Genomic DNA, 15,285 nt, shown 5'->3' with positions numbered 1-15,285 from the left:
TGACTTATCAGGGGGCAAGCTGACATGAACGTGAAGAGACCTTGGCATGACCCCCAGGAAAGGAACAATGAAAAGGAAATAAAAACTTTCCTTTCAAGACAATTTCCTTTAAAAAGAGGAGGGGGATGAATTGGCTCAAAGAGGTGAAGAAACACCAACGCCACCAGTTTCTCTTTCGTATTTCACTGAAGGTTTTGACCATGGAGCACGGAGCTGTTTTTTCTCTTGTGTTCCTGCTTCTCTACCTCTCCACCCTTCTCCCTCACTTGTTCCCTCCATCCCCGGCGCATGACTTGGCTGGCGCAGCAGCCGAGGCCCCGGCTCAATTGTGCAATTTCATACATGTTTACTTTACTGGCATCTTTCTGAGCATATTCCCCCCCAACCCCGAACATTTCCCCTCACATTATTCTGCATTTCCTCTACAGTGATGTTGCTGTCTTTAATCTCCCCTTTGTAAGCCCTTCTCTTGGCCCCGGGATCCGAATACAATAACGATGTCGGACTTTTAGATTTGGCCCATCATCTGCTGTATTTTAACACACATGCCACAAAAGTTCATTTTGGAAATTGATCAGGGGCCTTCAAGAAAAAGAAAGTAGCTCTTCACGTAAACATTTAGACAACTGTCTTCTTCAGCATGAAAAACAGCTGGAAGTAAGTGGATCAGGGAAGGGGAGGGGTGTGGGGGGGGGGGGTGAGGCGGCGGGCGCTGTGGGTCAGCGGTTGGAGTCGAGTGTAAGAGGAGAGAGAGGGGACAGGGAGAGGTGAGCGGGGGGGGGGAAGCTGCGCTCTGAGGGAACGTGGCCGGGCTCTGCACTGGAGGGAGGAAGAGGAGGAAGGCGAAGGGAGAAGAGTGCCAGAGGAAAAAGGCAATTGTGGGACTTCGAGGGGATCGTAAGAGCAATAAAAAATCACAATACAATGATTTTTCCAGAAAAGTGCAGTTGAGGGAAATAAATCTAAAGCAGCTGCTTGTAATAAAGACTCTGAAAGTGTCAAATCTCTCCGTCGTACTTCACCCGGCTGCACTGTGGGAAAGACGCTCAGACATGTCGATGGGCAGGTGCACACACACACACACACACACACACACACACACACACACACACACACACAGTCACACACACACACACACACACACACACACACACACACAGTCACACACACACACACACACACACACACACACACACTCACACACACACCTATGCTTACGCTCATACAAAAGTATTGCAAAGTCACTGAAGGCTTCTTATACCAAAGGCACACTTGTATTTCTGACCAAAGTTTTCGGTTTCACAGCCAAACTATGGCTTGAATATTAATATTTTTTTTGGCTTGCTTTATAAAAATTATTATCACATTGGACAATAGTGGCACGTCCGCGCTGAGCTCTCATTGTCAACCACACAGGCGATGACTTTCATAACAAGGCCACGCCGGTCAGAGGCCTTGTGCCACGAGTCGTCCCGAGGAAACTACAAAGATGATCAGCGAGTTTTGTTTGGAGCGTCTGGGATTGTCTGCTAAGTGCTTCAGTCCTTCTGGCACACAGCGGGAAACACAATAAATGTCAAACTGCATGATTGCGGATCGGGACTCTCCACATAGGTGACCTCGGCCTGCTGCCGCTGGTGGAAAACTTAGATGCATACTTTGAATTTTTACTTTTTTTTTGTGGTGTCATTCCAAACCTCTCGTTTGGTCGACACTGGCCTCGACCAGATGCCTTTTTAATTCTATCAGGTTGGTTTTATAAAAGTGGACTGTTGCTATTTCATTAAAAAAGGAAAGAAATTGACTAAAGAATTTGATATAATAAAATTTAAAAAAAGTTAAACTCACATCTCGAGGTTGGTGGCTTGTTTTACAGCACTCCTTTATTTATTGTTTTGCATTCATTTATTTTCATTGTAGTAATTAATGTGACTAAACCAAATTTATTTCTTTCAAAACATCTTCATCCAAACCACTTTGGGAACCCGAGGTTTTCTGAGTTGACGCGTCGTATAAATAACATTCAGAGAAGGCACATGGCGTTAAACCCCCATGGGGTGAGTGGCTGCACCAGCAAATTAAAACAAGACTCTTCTAATTTCACAAACTGAATCAACCACAGACTCAGTTTTTTTTTTTTTTTTTTAAGGTTTTTAAATTATGATTTACAATACAGTTTCTATGACCTTCATATTGATCGGCTCTGTCATACATTTTTTTATGGGGAGAACACTGTGATGAATTCCTGTGACCGAAAGGGATTGCCAGAAAAATGAATCCACAACATCCTCAAATTGTCACAAAATGTCTGAAGGGCTTCCTCACTGTGCAGCGCTTGAAAGGCCACGACGCCGTATCACCGTGATACTGAGCAGGGGTTTATTCCCAGAGAGCAGCCGGGGGAAGGAAAAGAGAAGATACAGTCTCCTTGTTTTCTGAATGGAAGGGTTTCAGAAGTACGACCAGGCTTTCATATACTGAGACAATGGCTCATGTCCACCCTGCTGCGCTCGCCCTGCTCCTCTCCCTCCCCATTCTCCCGTCTCTCTATCTGCCTCTGAGCAGAAACACACGGCACATCCTGCTCGGCACGGCGCACCAGCCAAAAGTTCACTTCCTGCTCCTCGGCTCTTCTCCTTCACACCAGCCCTATTCCCAGGACATGCATTAACAGCCGCTTATATGCTTAAATAGCATAGGGACACACAAACAGACAAGAAAACGCTTCCTCTTCGCTATGCACACACCACCTTCCCCCGTCCGCCCGTCTGTCGTTCACATTGACACAATTAAACAAGTGGCAGAGAGTGCACATCCTACAGAAGCGTTCAGCCATTATCTCGCTCTTCCCTCCTGCACAGATTTGAAGTGACAGTGGAAACAAATCATGTTATTTTAAGGGTGTAAGGCAAGGGAAAGAGAGGAGACAGATTTTCATTTAAAACTCCTGAATGAGAGGGAGTGAGAAATTCCCACGACCGACATCCGCCCGTTGCTACGCTTTCTAACACGTCTGCATGTTTGTGGACCGAGTTGCTACGGCTAATAATGTTTGATTTGAACGTTTATCTTTCTTTATTTCTCTTTCAAACCCCAAACTCGAAGCATCAACGAAAACAAGCAGGCATCCTGTGTGTTTGTGTGCGTGTGCGGCCTCGGTCTGACTCTCATCAAAAGTTCACTAACCTCTGGAGAAACGGGGTCAAACAATCTGTGAGTCGTTTTTTTTCTGAGTCGCCCAGAAAAGCCGCTGCTTATCTGTGCAGAGAGCTGCGACGTGACTTGTGGGCAAACCGACATTTCAAAGCTCTGCACTCGTCACGTGGATTTGAATTGTACGTGTGGTCGGAAAAAAAAGAAGAAAAAAAGAAAGAAATGGCATTATGTCGTGTGTTTTTAGAAATTCACAAACAGCCAGTTAACATACTACCAAGATGACTTTGCCTCGTGTTATAACAATGGAATTGGTCAGACCGACACAAGCCTCTTTGAGGACAACACAATAGAAAAATGTATACCGCATAGTAAAAAAACAACAACACAAATGTTAATATCACATGTTATCTCTCCACCATTAAACTGTAACAAGAAATGTATACACACAGAAATAACCACAGGTTGAACACGGGACCACTGTCCTGTAAATAGGAAAATAAAAAAAGTGTGTGTGAGTGTGTGTGATGAAGTTGTTATCTGAGGGTTTACTAAAGTTTAGCTTTTCCCCCCCATGCTGGGTTCAGTCCTGAGGTAAAGCACCAGTTTCACGTGCGCTGCTTTCAGTTCAAATCGAAATGAAGTAAAAGAAAAGTAAGTGACAGGAAACAACGTGTTCTGATATGATCAAATGCTACAGAAAGAGAAGCCCTTAAATTATTGTACATGAAAAAAAAACAAGAAAAAATCCCAAAAGGTCAGGCACATTGTCTGTGTTTGTTTTCAGCCTTTAAGAGTCACTACGTCTATCACAGTGTATTTATGGCTTTAGTCTTCACATTCACCCACTGAGGTTGGCGTTGGCACTATAGTGGTCAGGCATTTTTTAATCCGAGGGACCAAGAAAAAAGTGTTAGAATACAAAACAGAAAGAGGGCAGCGTGCTCTTTGGGAATAAACATTCAAAGACAAGAATGTGCCTTCAACCCCACAACCCTTTAAGTGCTCTTTTGTTTTCAAGCTGGAGGAGCCGTCGCTCAGCCGAAACACAGAAATATGTCTTTCTCTGTTTCCACATTTGATACCAGCGCAGGGGGAAAGAAAAAAAAAAAAAAACGGAGGCGAGGCTGGGGTTGGGGCGGGGGGGGGGGGGGGGGACACTTGCACTAAGCTGGGATGTGATGTTAATAAGTGGATCAGAGGGGGTGAGATGGCAGGCATGAAATGGGACATCATGCTGGCGAGCAGTGCGAATTGTCCAGGAGAAAGTGGAGATTTCACAGGGATTACTGAGCCGCGGCAGCTGGGGAGTGCTGCTCACCCGTCGGCTTCCAGGGAGGACACACAAACCCCCCCCCCGTCTCATTTTCATTTGACTGACAGATTAGCAGCTCTCTCTCTATGTGTGTGTGTCGTGTGGATCACTTTTAAAGTCAAAGGGCCGGGGAACAGCATTGACTCTGGCCTGTCAACAGTAGCAGGGCTCCCAGACAGGAGACTTACAGGGGGAGGGAGGTCAGATGGGAGGTCGGACAGTGGATCAGAGCGGCGTCCAGCCCCGGTGTAACAGGCCAAATTAACCCCGCCCAAGTTAAACCCGGGTATACTTTGGCCCGGGCCAGAGTATACCCCGGGGGATAAACTGGCCTAGGCCATACTATACCCCTCCAGGCCAGAGTATACACCAGGGGATAAACTGTTCAAGGTAAAACTATACATGGTTGATATGTGGTTGGTTTAGCTCTAAGGTCAGGTAGGCACAGTAGTTGTATTGTGCAATCAAAGCATTTGAATCTTCAAAATCTAGGCTTGATATTCTCTTATATTTTAATGATAATTTACACTGCATTAATTGGAATTCAGCTGTAGGCATATACTAGGAGATCTGTATATATCTCAGAGACTAATTGTATCCACAATTTATGTACTGCAAGCTAGTCTATTATGCAGTTGTAGAGAAGGGAAGGAAAGGAGTAAATATGGCCATAAGTTAGTTAGCTTTCTCCCTTAATTTACCTGACAAAGCTGAACCCCAAATAAAATGTTGAAAAATTAAGTAATTTTTGTGTATATCATTCAACACTACTGATATCATGGGGGTATGATCTGGCCTGAGGGGTATGAAATCGAGGTATAATCTAGCCTAGGCCACTTTAACCCCGTGTAGAGTCCGGCCTGGGGGTATACTGTGGCCTGGTACACCGGCATTCGACTACTGCCGCTCCACCGTTAATCATCACGCTGCCGCGAGAGGAGTAATTGCTCTTGACAGATCTCCGTGTCATTAACTCGTGACCCGGGTCCTAGCCTCAGCTGCATCCGTAACTTGCAAATATTACACAATGTCAGAGGCAACACCCATGCGTCGTATACGCCACGAGATGCGAAGGATTAGTGTGTCATCCGTCGGGTATGTGCAATCATGTCCCAGCTATGAGATCACAGGGCCGTGCTCGCTGCGTCTCAATAACAAGTGAGAGCTGTGGGAAGTCAGTCAAGATGAGGAGGAAGTTTTAGCTCGGGGAGGGTTTACGCTCCGAGTGTACGGCTGCTGAAGCTACCGCTGCTGTCACAGAGCGTGAGCGTGTACACACACATATGAAGGGGAGTGGGTTACTTTAAAAAAACATGTGGTCAAAACAGAGAAGAGGAGACTTTTCTGAAAATGCTGAAGCGATTGCTCTTATTGTTGAGCTCTTTCCTCGGGAGGCAGGGGAACATGGTGGGGAGAAGCTGGAGGGTCAGATACATACATTGTCCAGTACCCCAACAAACAGAGAAGTAGAAAAAAAAAAACAAGAAGAAAAATATATATATATTCTCCCATTACTTTAAAGTCCAGGAGAGCTGGTTTATTCATTTGATAAAAGTTCCGCTCAGGTCTGGACACAAACCCTGGATCTTTTCCTTATGTGCTTTTTTTTTTTTTTTGTCATTTCTTGTACACAGATGAGAATCAATAGTACACAGGTTTAGGGTCTGATTGCAATGTTTCCTTGCAACAGTTTCTCTTTGGATTTCATCGTGGTACAAAAATAAATAAAACAATTTCATTTTTGGTTTTTCAATTCGTAACTTTGGCTCAATGGCTGAAATAAAAGAAAAGAAAAAAAGAAGAAATGTTTGTTTGCATATATACGCTGTACATAAATACTGTACTTCTTTGAGTGAGTGTCTCTTGGTCATGGAATAGCACAGACTTCCTTTATGAAGGAGGACTTTAAGATACATTAGATGCATAGAAAGGCACTGACAGTCTAAATGTTTTGCTGTGCATTGGCAGACCAGTTTCTTTTGGCCTGAGTCTGAGGTGCAGAGGAGGATACTGAGGTGAATGGCTTTAGAATACTGCAAGTTGTGTGTGCACACAGACCTATTGGCGACAGGTCACATGTCTTAGCTGGGTGAGTAGCGGTCAATGCTGCGGGCTTCCAGGGCCTGTGAGAGCGCGGGCAGGGGTTGGCCCAGGACGTCCATCTTGTCGTGGGTGAGGCCCAGGTGCTCCGCGGCCAGCTTGGACAGCGGGTAGAGGCTCTCCAAGGCCTTTCCGTCCGCCACCAGCTGCTGAGCCTGGATGTGAAGTTCATTGGCCTTCTCCTGCTTCAGCCCGAGGTGCTCTGCTGTGTATTTACTCAGCGGATAGATGCCCTCTGCAAAGTCCAGCTTCAGTTTCAGGTCCGCGGTCAGGCCCCCGGCGGTCCCTCCGCTGCTGTGCATCTTCATGTGGCTGATGAGGTTGCGCTGCTGGGCGAACTTCCCGCCGCACACCTGACATTCGTAGGGCTTCTCCCCGGAGTGGATGCGCATGTGCTCGGTGAGGCGGTACTGGCGAGTGAAGCGCATGCCGCAGGAGTCGCAGGCGAAGGGTTTGAGGCCCAGGTGGCTGCGCATGTGGCGCGTCATGGTTCCACGCTGCGTGAACTTCTTGCCACAGATGCTGCAAGGGTACGGCCGCGTCAGCCAGTGGGTTTTCTCGTGCTGCCGCAGAGTGGCCGGGTCTTTGTAGGACTTCTCGCAGTTGGAACAGCGGTAGGGTCGCATCATCTCCCCGAGGACACCGGAGTTCAGCCCCTGTCTGGACTTGGACTCCAGGTGGGACAGACTGTTCAAGCTGCTGCTGCTGTTCAGGCTCCCGTAGCCGTTTGTGTTGCCACTGGTGTTTTTGGTGCTGCTGTTATTGCTGTTCCCCATCTCCCCGCCGGAGTTGCCGTACAGCTCCTCCTCTGTGTGCGTCTCCACGTGTGCATTGAGCTGCTCTGAGCTCGGGAAGCCTTTGTCACAGGGAATGCAGACGTACAGATTGTCCCCGAAGCTCTCCGGCTCGTACGGCATGTGGAACCTCCCCATCGGTCCGGTAGGGGAGGGGCGGCCTTCACTGCTCCCCGTCTCCTCTGTGCCAGACCCGCTCTTGTCATCTGCTCCTTCACTCTCCTCCCCAACCTTGTGGTGGTTGTGATGCTGGTGTCCGTTTTCACCCCCCTCCTCCTCATCCTCGTCCTCATCTTCGTCTTCAGCTGTATATGACAGTGGCTCGTGTTTCACCCAGCGGTAGATGTTGCCCATTTCCCTGCCGGCCTCGCCACCTTCCGTGGGAGTGTCAGGGCTGGGGGGGCACGGGTAGCGATCTGTGCCCTGGGTGCCTGAGCGGTGCAGGAGGGGATGATGGGGGCCAAGGGACTGGTTGAGATGGGAAAAAGGTGGAGGAGTGAGGGAGCTTGCTTGGTCGGTGGACTCCATTTTCTCAGAGGGGAAGATCCTGCCGTTCATCCCGTGCATGGGACTAGTGCGGCCGCTCAGAGTCCCGTCTCGCTCCTCATCGTTGTGACTGTTTGCCAGATGGGAGTGAATGTGCTGAGACTGGGAGTTGGGGCTTTTCTTGGAGAGATCAAGGCCATAGCTGGGGGAGCAGTTCCTGTCGGGATGGGCTGAACGCCCGAGTTGGGCAGGCAAAGCCGACTGCAGGGACGGGAACACCTGAGAGCCCTGGGCGGAGGTGGGAGCATACAACTCCCCAGCATGGATGGCTAATCGATGGGGAATTAGCTCCTCTAGTGGTGGTGCCCGGGGTGCATGGCTATTCAAAATTCCTCCTGGAGGGCAGGGTTGAATGACTGGAGTGGAAACTCTGTACCTGCCACCGCTCCCTAACCCCATGCTGTTTGGTCCCATCTTCGGATAGGGCAGGAAAGCAGGGCCCAGGCGCGGCGGGTACTTGCCATGTCTTTTCAGCTTCTTTTTGCACAACGCCACTAAGTCAAGCAGCTGAAGGTAGCTGGCTGCGGCCAGGACGGCCCCCAGGTTGGGTTCAGTTGGAGAAGTGGGGTCTCCCTCAGTTAGGCGGCCTGTGTAGATGTAGTCCAGAATGACCCTGAACACGCCTGGACTCACCATCTCGTGGTCGAGGTTGATGAGATTGTCATGGACCACCAGCGATTTCAAGTAGAGGCTGCTGGCGGCCAAAATGTTCTTGTGAGCCCTGAAGAGGGCGTTCTGCACCACAATGATGACATCACACAGGAAGCCCTTGGTGCGCTGGCTGTTGAGCTGCAGGAGGAGATCCCTAGCATGACTTGGAACGTCCATGGCATCCAGCATCGTCTTCAGTCCGCCACCTGCAACGAGAGATATCTGTAAAATATCATGCAGCAGTCAGCATTTCGAGCCACAACAACAAAAGCAATGTGTCATTTCCATCAGTACTGTTGTAATCAATGATGCATTTTATAAAATAAATCTATGAAAAGGTCAGGATTTACAAACATTTAAAACATTTAAGTGTGAAACAGGTTTAACCATGAAATCTGCCGGAGCAATACAGACAGACAGAGTAATAATAATAAAAACGCCTTTACATGTCTGATGATTAATTAAGGTGAATTAATTTGCTAAATCATTATTTTAAAACACAACACATCAGTTAATTTACCAGAATTTTTATGCAAATTCATAATTACAGTTTTATCATTTAATTGTGTTACTTTGGTTACTAATTAATTTGTTATCAAAGCCTTCAGTATTTGCAAAATCCTGTTTACGTCATAGCTCTGCTCTATGAGACGTGTGCAGGGAGCAGAACTCATGTGTGGGAAACACTCTGTAAAAGTGAACTTTTGCTAAAGGTGAGCTGCTGCAGTGGTTTTCTCATCATCAGAAATTCAAGTGTATGCAATCACTTCCTCTGCAGCGAGCAAAAACACAGACACTGAGAAGTAAACCCAGAGAACCACAGATATATATATATATATTTTTTTTTTTTTGCAACTGCTGGCTTCCTGATAAAGTATTCCAGGAGCGTTGTGCAGACGTTTTTTAAACAAAGCGAGCGATGAGCGTTTCACAAATATGATGAACAGCAGGTATAAACGTGTGAGGGAAGGACACGTCCAAAAAAAGACAGGTCTCTCGCCTCCGCGCTCGGTCCAGTCATATAAGGAACAGTGGAGCTCACAGGATGTAAATCAAGCTGAGATGATTCAGTGCTGTACGTTGAGATGAGCTCCAGGGAACCAACGCACACACACACACACATACGCACACACATACGCACACACATACGCACACACTGTTCCATCCAGCTTAAAATAAACTACATCAGCTGCGTGCACGAAACACAATGTATTGTTCAATCAGTGGCATCTGTTTACTTAAGGGACTAACATCTAAAACCGTCCCCACGGGGTTGCACTGGCTGATGGGAAACAAGCAACTAAATAAATATCATGTCATCTGTCTGATCCCAGCCTTCCTGACACCAGCTCATTCACTTCTTGTTTATTTTGTTCAGTCTACGCGCTCAGCACAAGAAATATGAATTAATTTTTTTTTTTAATCTGACTGAGGGATTCTGGACAATCCTAGGAAATCATTTGTCTATTTTTCTCTATTAAAACTAAGTGTGACCAAACCTCAAGGTCGCTCTGATGCTCATCATCAGGCAGCATCTTTATCACTGAAAAATTAAAAGTTACTGTCACTATAACAATAGCAGATGGACATAGTGATGAACATCTTTTAAATATGAATTTAATTTGTATTTAATATTCTGTGCTCATTTCTACACTCGTGACTGATGTGCTATTTAGTACTTATTGTCTTGTCAAAAATATCTAAAAATAAATTACAAAAATAACAAAAGCTGTGAATCAGAAGGCAGGTATGTGGCAGGTTTACTCTGGACTCACACTCCATCATTTCCCCCTGTTGTCATCTAAAGTGTTTCCACTTCTGGTTTCTGTCTGGCTTTGATTACGCCACAGTGGTACTCGACTACAAATATCAACGTCGGTCGGATCAAACGTGTTTAGAGACGAGTGTGATGCGAGGAATGGGCCGAGTCATTTCCATAACTGGCTGAACTTCTGCAGAGTCTCTTTTTGCTTGGGGGCTTGTTCAGCTCACTGGTTTGACTTCAGCGGGACATGGTGACAGGTTGTGTACTAACACACACGCACAATCACTGTGCACCGTTATGTGACAGTTCATCCCAGAGCACAACACAAAACTCAACCCAACTTTATATCTGGATTTGTTTGAAAACATTTGAATCTACCTTTAATTTAATATTTATTTTAAACTATCTATTTCTATGGGAGTCGTGCAAAAAAAGCAGCATTTGTGCATGAATCTGGAATCTGCTGCAACTTTGTTTTTGGTAAAGTTCTGTGGTAACAACTGGACAAGGTGAGTTGTCCCATCAACATAGTTCAAATCGCTTTACTCTCGCTGGGACCAGTCTGATTCCTGTGTGACCCCACTCCTTGTTTTTTAAATCAGCTGACCTCGCCGTTTGATGACAAAAAAAAAGAGTGTTTTCTTAATTCTTGATCTGGTGTGCATGTGTAAGCTCTCTTCATCCTGTCAGGAAACCAGCGGTGATTGCAGTGATATTTAGCCGTGGAACACATTTTAAAAATCCAGCCTGCTACATGTAATATTCTTGTGAACACAATCGGAAACCTGCACTGCAGCTTGTGTTGTTGTTTTGTTGTGTTAAACAGGCCGAGTTACAAATTTGTACAGTTGCACACACAGTCAGAGTCGCCTGAGAAGAGGTTTTCATCACGACAGCCTCATTTCTAATGACCCATCAACAAGCGGAGGAAAGTTAAATGATCCTGATGCTTGTTAACAGCGATGACATTCACTTATTTGCATTATCTGCATATTCATTTTCCCTGTGTTTTGTCTGTTTTATCACTTTTGTGGTTTGGGGGATGAAGCCGGAGACTTAAACGTCAAAAGTCTACATCCAGCCTCAGTCACATAAACACTCCAGACATCTGCTTAAAACATCATCTTCACGTTATATTTTCTCTCATTTCAATTTGCTTCCCACGCAGCCATGTTTATTTTAGAGCCCATTCCGCCATGTTCACATGGTCTATATGTTCAATTTATGGGGAAACACTGCAGCACAGAGTCCAGTGTAAACCAGCAAGAAAAGATATTTGACTGTAGGTTTTTTATTACTTCAATCCAACTAATTTAATTGTTGTTGTTTCTGTGAGTCACCAGAGACGAATACAAGCTGGAGAGGTTTTACATGCATGCAATATCAGACTGGGAGCTTTCCTTTACATGTGAGTGCAGCCTGCAGAGCAGATCGACGCTGATGAATAAGTGAATAAGTTTTAGTCAGATCAGCAAACATGATGGAGAGAGTCAGCATCAGTTTCATGTTTAAATGCTCTAATCACACAATTTAAAGAAAAATAATCCCTGCACATTTACAGGCTTCAAAGTTGCAGGAGAGCAACACACAGCTGGTTGTGTTACAGAAAAATCACATTTAATAATAATCAACACTTCCATTGAAGCATCAGCAGAGCAATTTGCCATTTTTTTCAGTAAGTTATTATCCTGTATATTTCCCAGCAGATTATTCTATTTTAACTCATTTTAATTGCATGACTTACTTTTATATAATTTCTTCTTCTGAGCATTTAAAAGGGAAAAACTTCACCAAATAAATCAATATTGATATGAACAATATTTGCTTTTTGTGCCGTGCTGTTTAAGTTGTGTACATGAGGACCGGTTCCTCTGTCACTGGCTGAGCATGGAGCTGCTCTCCTGACCCTGTGCGCGTCTTCTCCGGCTCTAATCCGTTCTGCCCTCATGCTCTTCGCGTATTATCGCTGCAGCAAAACCACATAACGAGTGAAATGTGTTTGTCTATGTCTCTCTGTGTGTGTGTGTGTGTGTGTGTGTGTGTGTGTGTCTGTGCGCCTCATCCACTCTCTACCTCTGCGTATGCGTCTCCTAAATCACCTCCACAGACGCAGCGTCCTCTGCGCCACACAGCTGCTTCTTATAGCAGCTCTCCGTCATGCAAATCACATGAACCCTCGGAAATCCATAAATTAAAGAAGTGACTCCACACACACACACACACACTTTTAAATTATTCTATAATGTTGTGTTCAGGCGTCGGTTAATCCTGAACTCAACGGTGAGGTTATTACGCACAGCGATGGGCCTGTTTTACAACATCAAACTGGAACTTATTTCTTCCTTTTTTGAAAGTGTCACCTGGTTATTAAATACGCCGAAGATCCTCTTTGGCAGAAGTTAATGTGGCTTTTTAACTTTTAATAATTAATCTTGAATTAATAATTAAACTCGCACGCAGGTGAAACACAAAAAAAGAAATCCAATTGGATTCGTCTTGTTTTGCACTTTCAATATTTTAAAATCTAATTTTGCTGAACTTTGAAGCCACATTTCAAGACTACATAAGTCTGACTCTGGAGAATTTTAGAGATTTACTGTCTCTAATTAATTATTAGAGAGAGGAAACAAATGAAATCTAATTTAATGCGTAAAGAAGAAAAAAGCGAGGGATATAAGACTGGAATAAATAAATAATAAAACACATGCACAGGCTGCATTACGCAAAGTTTGTGTCTTACTAATATATATACGAGTCATTTAAAAAAAAACTGTATTCTTTCTCTGGCTGCACATCACGCTGCAGTATTAAAGGAATAAAAAGCTAAATGCCACATGCGTCCTCCCTCTCTCTCCTCTGCTCTGGTGCCTCATGTGCGCAGCAGCAGCAGCAGCAGCTCTTACCTGCATGCCCGATGTCCTCTGCCATCCGATCTAAGTCTCCCTTAATGATCATCTCAGCAGCCTCCAGGAGTCATATCTGACGTTTCAGCTTTGAACTGCCAGCCTCCAACAAAACCCATGCCAGTTTTCCGAGCGCGTCTGCCAGCGCTTTTTTTTTTTATGATTATTAATTGATATGAGTTTCTTGTCGCTCCTCAGGTCCGTCCCCCCACCCACTTTCCTCCCTCTCCCTCTTTCTCCCTCTTTCTCCCTCTGCCCCTCCTCTCTCTCTCTCTCTCTCTCTCATCCCCTCCTATAAAAAAAAAATACGTGCTCAGACCAGCATCAGTTTCCTCTTGTTTCTTTTTTTTTTTTTTCTAGTAATTTCCTTAGCTATTTTTGAGTCGGAGCAATAACGCGCACCGGGATGATAATGGAGCCTCTATGCGCCTTAAGTGTTTTAGCGCCCCGTGTGATGTCAGTCTATAATAAAACTAAAAGGTAAAAGCGAGGGCAGGAACTTCGAGTGACCCCGACTTGAACTTCTCAACACATCGTCTTAAAGAGACAGACAGCGGGTGTATACATCGGGATATATGTTCCATATTTATGATCAGCTGCCCTTCCACCTAAGAAGAGGAGTTCACTGATGGAAGTGAATCAAACCTCCTCCAAAACTTCACGACGTTTATTTTTAATTTTTAACCCTGAGGCCAAAATGTAATCAATTAATTCAATGCTATCGATAAAAACTAATTATTTTTCGACTGTAATAGTTACAAAATAAATAAAGTATAACCCATAAACCTGTTGAATGAAGGTGTCATCATCCACCTTCCCTGCAGAAATCCTCTGAGAACATGTGGATCTTTAAGAGGCCCCCCCCCCTGGCTTCACTTAAAGCCCATAAGATAAGTGGAAACTGAAGGGAGGTTTAATAAGAATAAACCTTAAACCTCTCTCTCTCTCTCTCTCTCTCTCTCTCTCTCTCTCTCTCTCTCTCTCTCTCTCTCTCTCTCTCTCTCTCTCTCTCTCAGGTGAAGCATCATCACCTGGACATGGATGGACTGACTGTGTCTCCTCACACCTTTTTACCTTTATATAACTTCAGTCATGTGTCTCCCTACTTAAAAAACCTGGTCATTTATTTTCCCACAGCATTGATTTAAAAATATTTTAATGCTAAGTAATAAAAGAAGGCAGTTGTAAAAGTAAGTCCACTGAGTCCACTGTGCTGTCATTAAAATAAATTATTCAAATTTTATTATAGAAAATATCCACCTTCTGTGGATATTAAAAATATGAAATATTTGATGTGGCTTTTATAAATTGTAAGCTTACGTCTTTCTTTACACCAACATCTTGTGGCCTATATATATTATAAAAGGATGGTTATATATATCAGGGTTGATATTAAAAAAATTAAATATGTCTAACAAAGTTGCTGTCAGATAAGCTTTAGGCCGGATATGACAATATGATCCAGATGTTCACTCTCAGTCACTACAGGCTTCACCGGGAGCATCGGCTCAAATCTAAAAATACATTAAAAAGCCCATTAAAGTTGGATAAACGTGTGCTGGTGGACGAGCTGCTGGTTCTGACGCTGCGCTGCGGGGATGTCATCCCTCTCTCCCCGCCGGATCTCTCTCTTACCTCGGACTCATGTCTGGTGCTCTGGCCGTGTGTCTGCTCTCCTGTTCGGCTTTCCCTCATCAGAGACCTCCGCCGTTTCCTCCACGTCCGGCTCCTCCGCAACCAAAACAACCCCTGGTCTTCCGTATCTCTCTCTCTCTCTCTCTCTCCCTCTCTTTCCCCGTCCTTCAGCCTCTTCTACACACTGGGGTTCTCACATGTTAGCGACACTCTGACACTTCAGGCTGTTGTTGGGTCCGGTCGGACCGAAACCTGCCGGTGGAGACTTTACGCGCACAGCGACACCTACCGGCAGCGAGTCCCCACTGGCTGCAAGGAGGTGGACGAGATGTTTGGAGGAATTCACTGGGATCACAGCTGTGACACACAGGGAACTGGAAACCTGTGGAAAACCAGCCTCGGAACTGGTTTGCAAATGAAAGC

General features: G+C 45.2%; 1 protein-coding gene across 3 annotated transcripts; it reads right to left on the bottom strand.

Annotated features, from left to right (window-relative positions):
• Positions 1-4,337: 4,337 nt before the first annotated feature.
• On the bottom strand, positions 4,338-15,022 carry hic1 (hypermethylated in cancer 1). 3 transcript variants are annotated; one of them, XM_061073117.1, is made up of 2 exons: positions 14,863-15,022; positions 4,338-8,781 (listed from the first exon to the last, which is right to left on the bottom strand). In XM_061073117.1, exons 1-2 carry the CDS (start codon positions 14,920-14,922, stop codon positions 6,550-6,552), a joined length of 2,292 nt encoding a protein of 763 aa, XP_060929100.1. In that variant the 5' UTR covers positions 14,923-15,022; the 3' UTR covers positions 4,338-6,549. The 3 variants fall into 3 exon arrangements, with proteins under 3 accessions (XP_060929100.1, XP_060929102.1, XP_060929101.1); XM_061073119.1 differs by having other exon boundaries at positions 4,338-8,765; positions 14,863-14,928; XM_061073118.1 differs by lacking the exon at positions 14,863-15,022 and adding an exon at positions 13,228-13,338 and having other exon boundaries at positions 4,338-8,765.
• Between the last annotated feature and the right edge of the window lie 263 nt (positions 15,023-15,285).

Source organism: Limanda limanda, chromosome 6 (assembly GCF_963576545.1).
Source record: "Limanda limanda chromosome 6, fLimLim1.1, whole genome shotgun sequence".
Lineage (NCBI taxonomy): Eukaryota > Metazoa > Chordata > Actinopteri > Pleuronectiformes > Pleuronectidae > Limanda > Limanda limanda.
Note: the sequence above shows the minus strand (reverse complement) of the source record. Positions and strands in the feature narration are given on the sequence as shown.

What these genes read in the sequence shown, in the direction of transcription:
- hic1 (XM_061073117.1), bottom strand. Translation starts at nt 14,922, where the DNA reads ATGAGGGAAAGCCGAACAGGAGAGCAGACACACGGCCAGAGCACCAGA. An exon ending in GCACCAGACATGAGTCCGAG is followed by an intron (nt 8,782 to 14,862) that starts GTAAGAGAGAGA and finishes GATATTTTACAG; the next exon opens with ATATCTCTCGTTGCAGGTGG.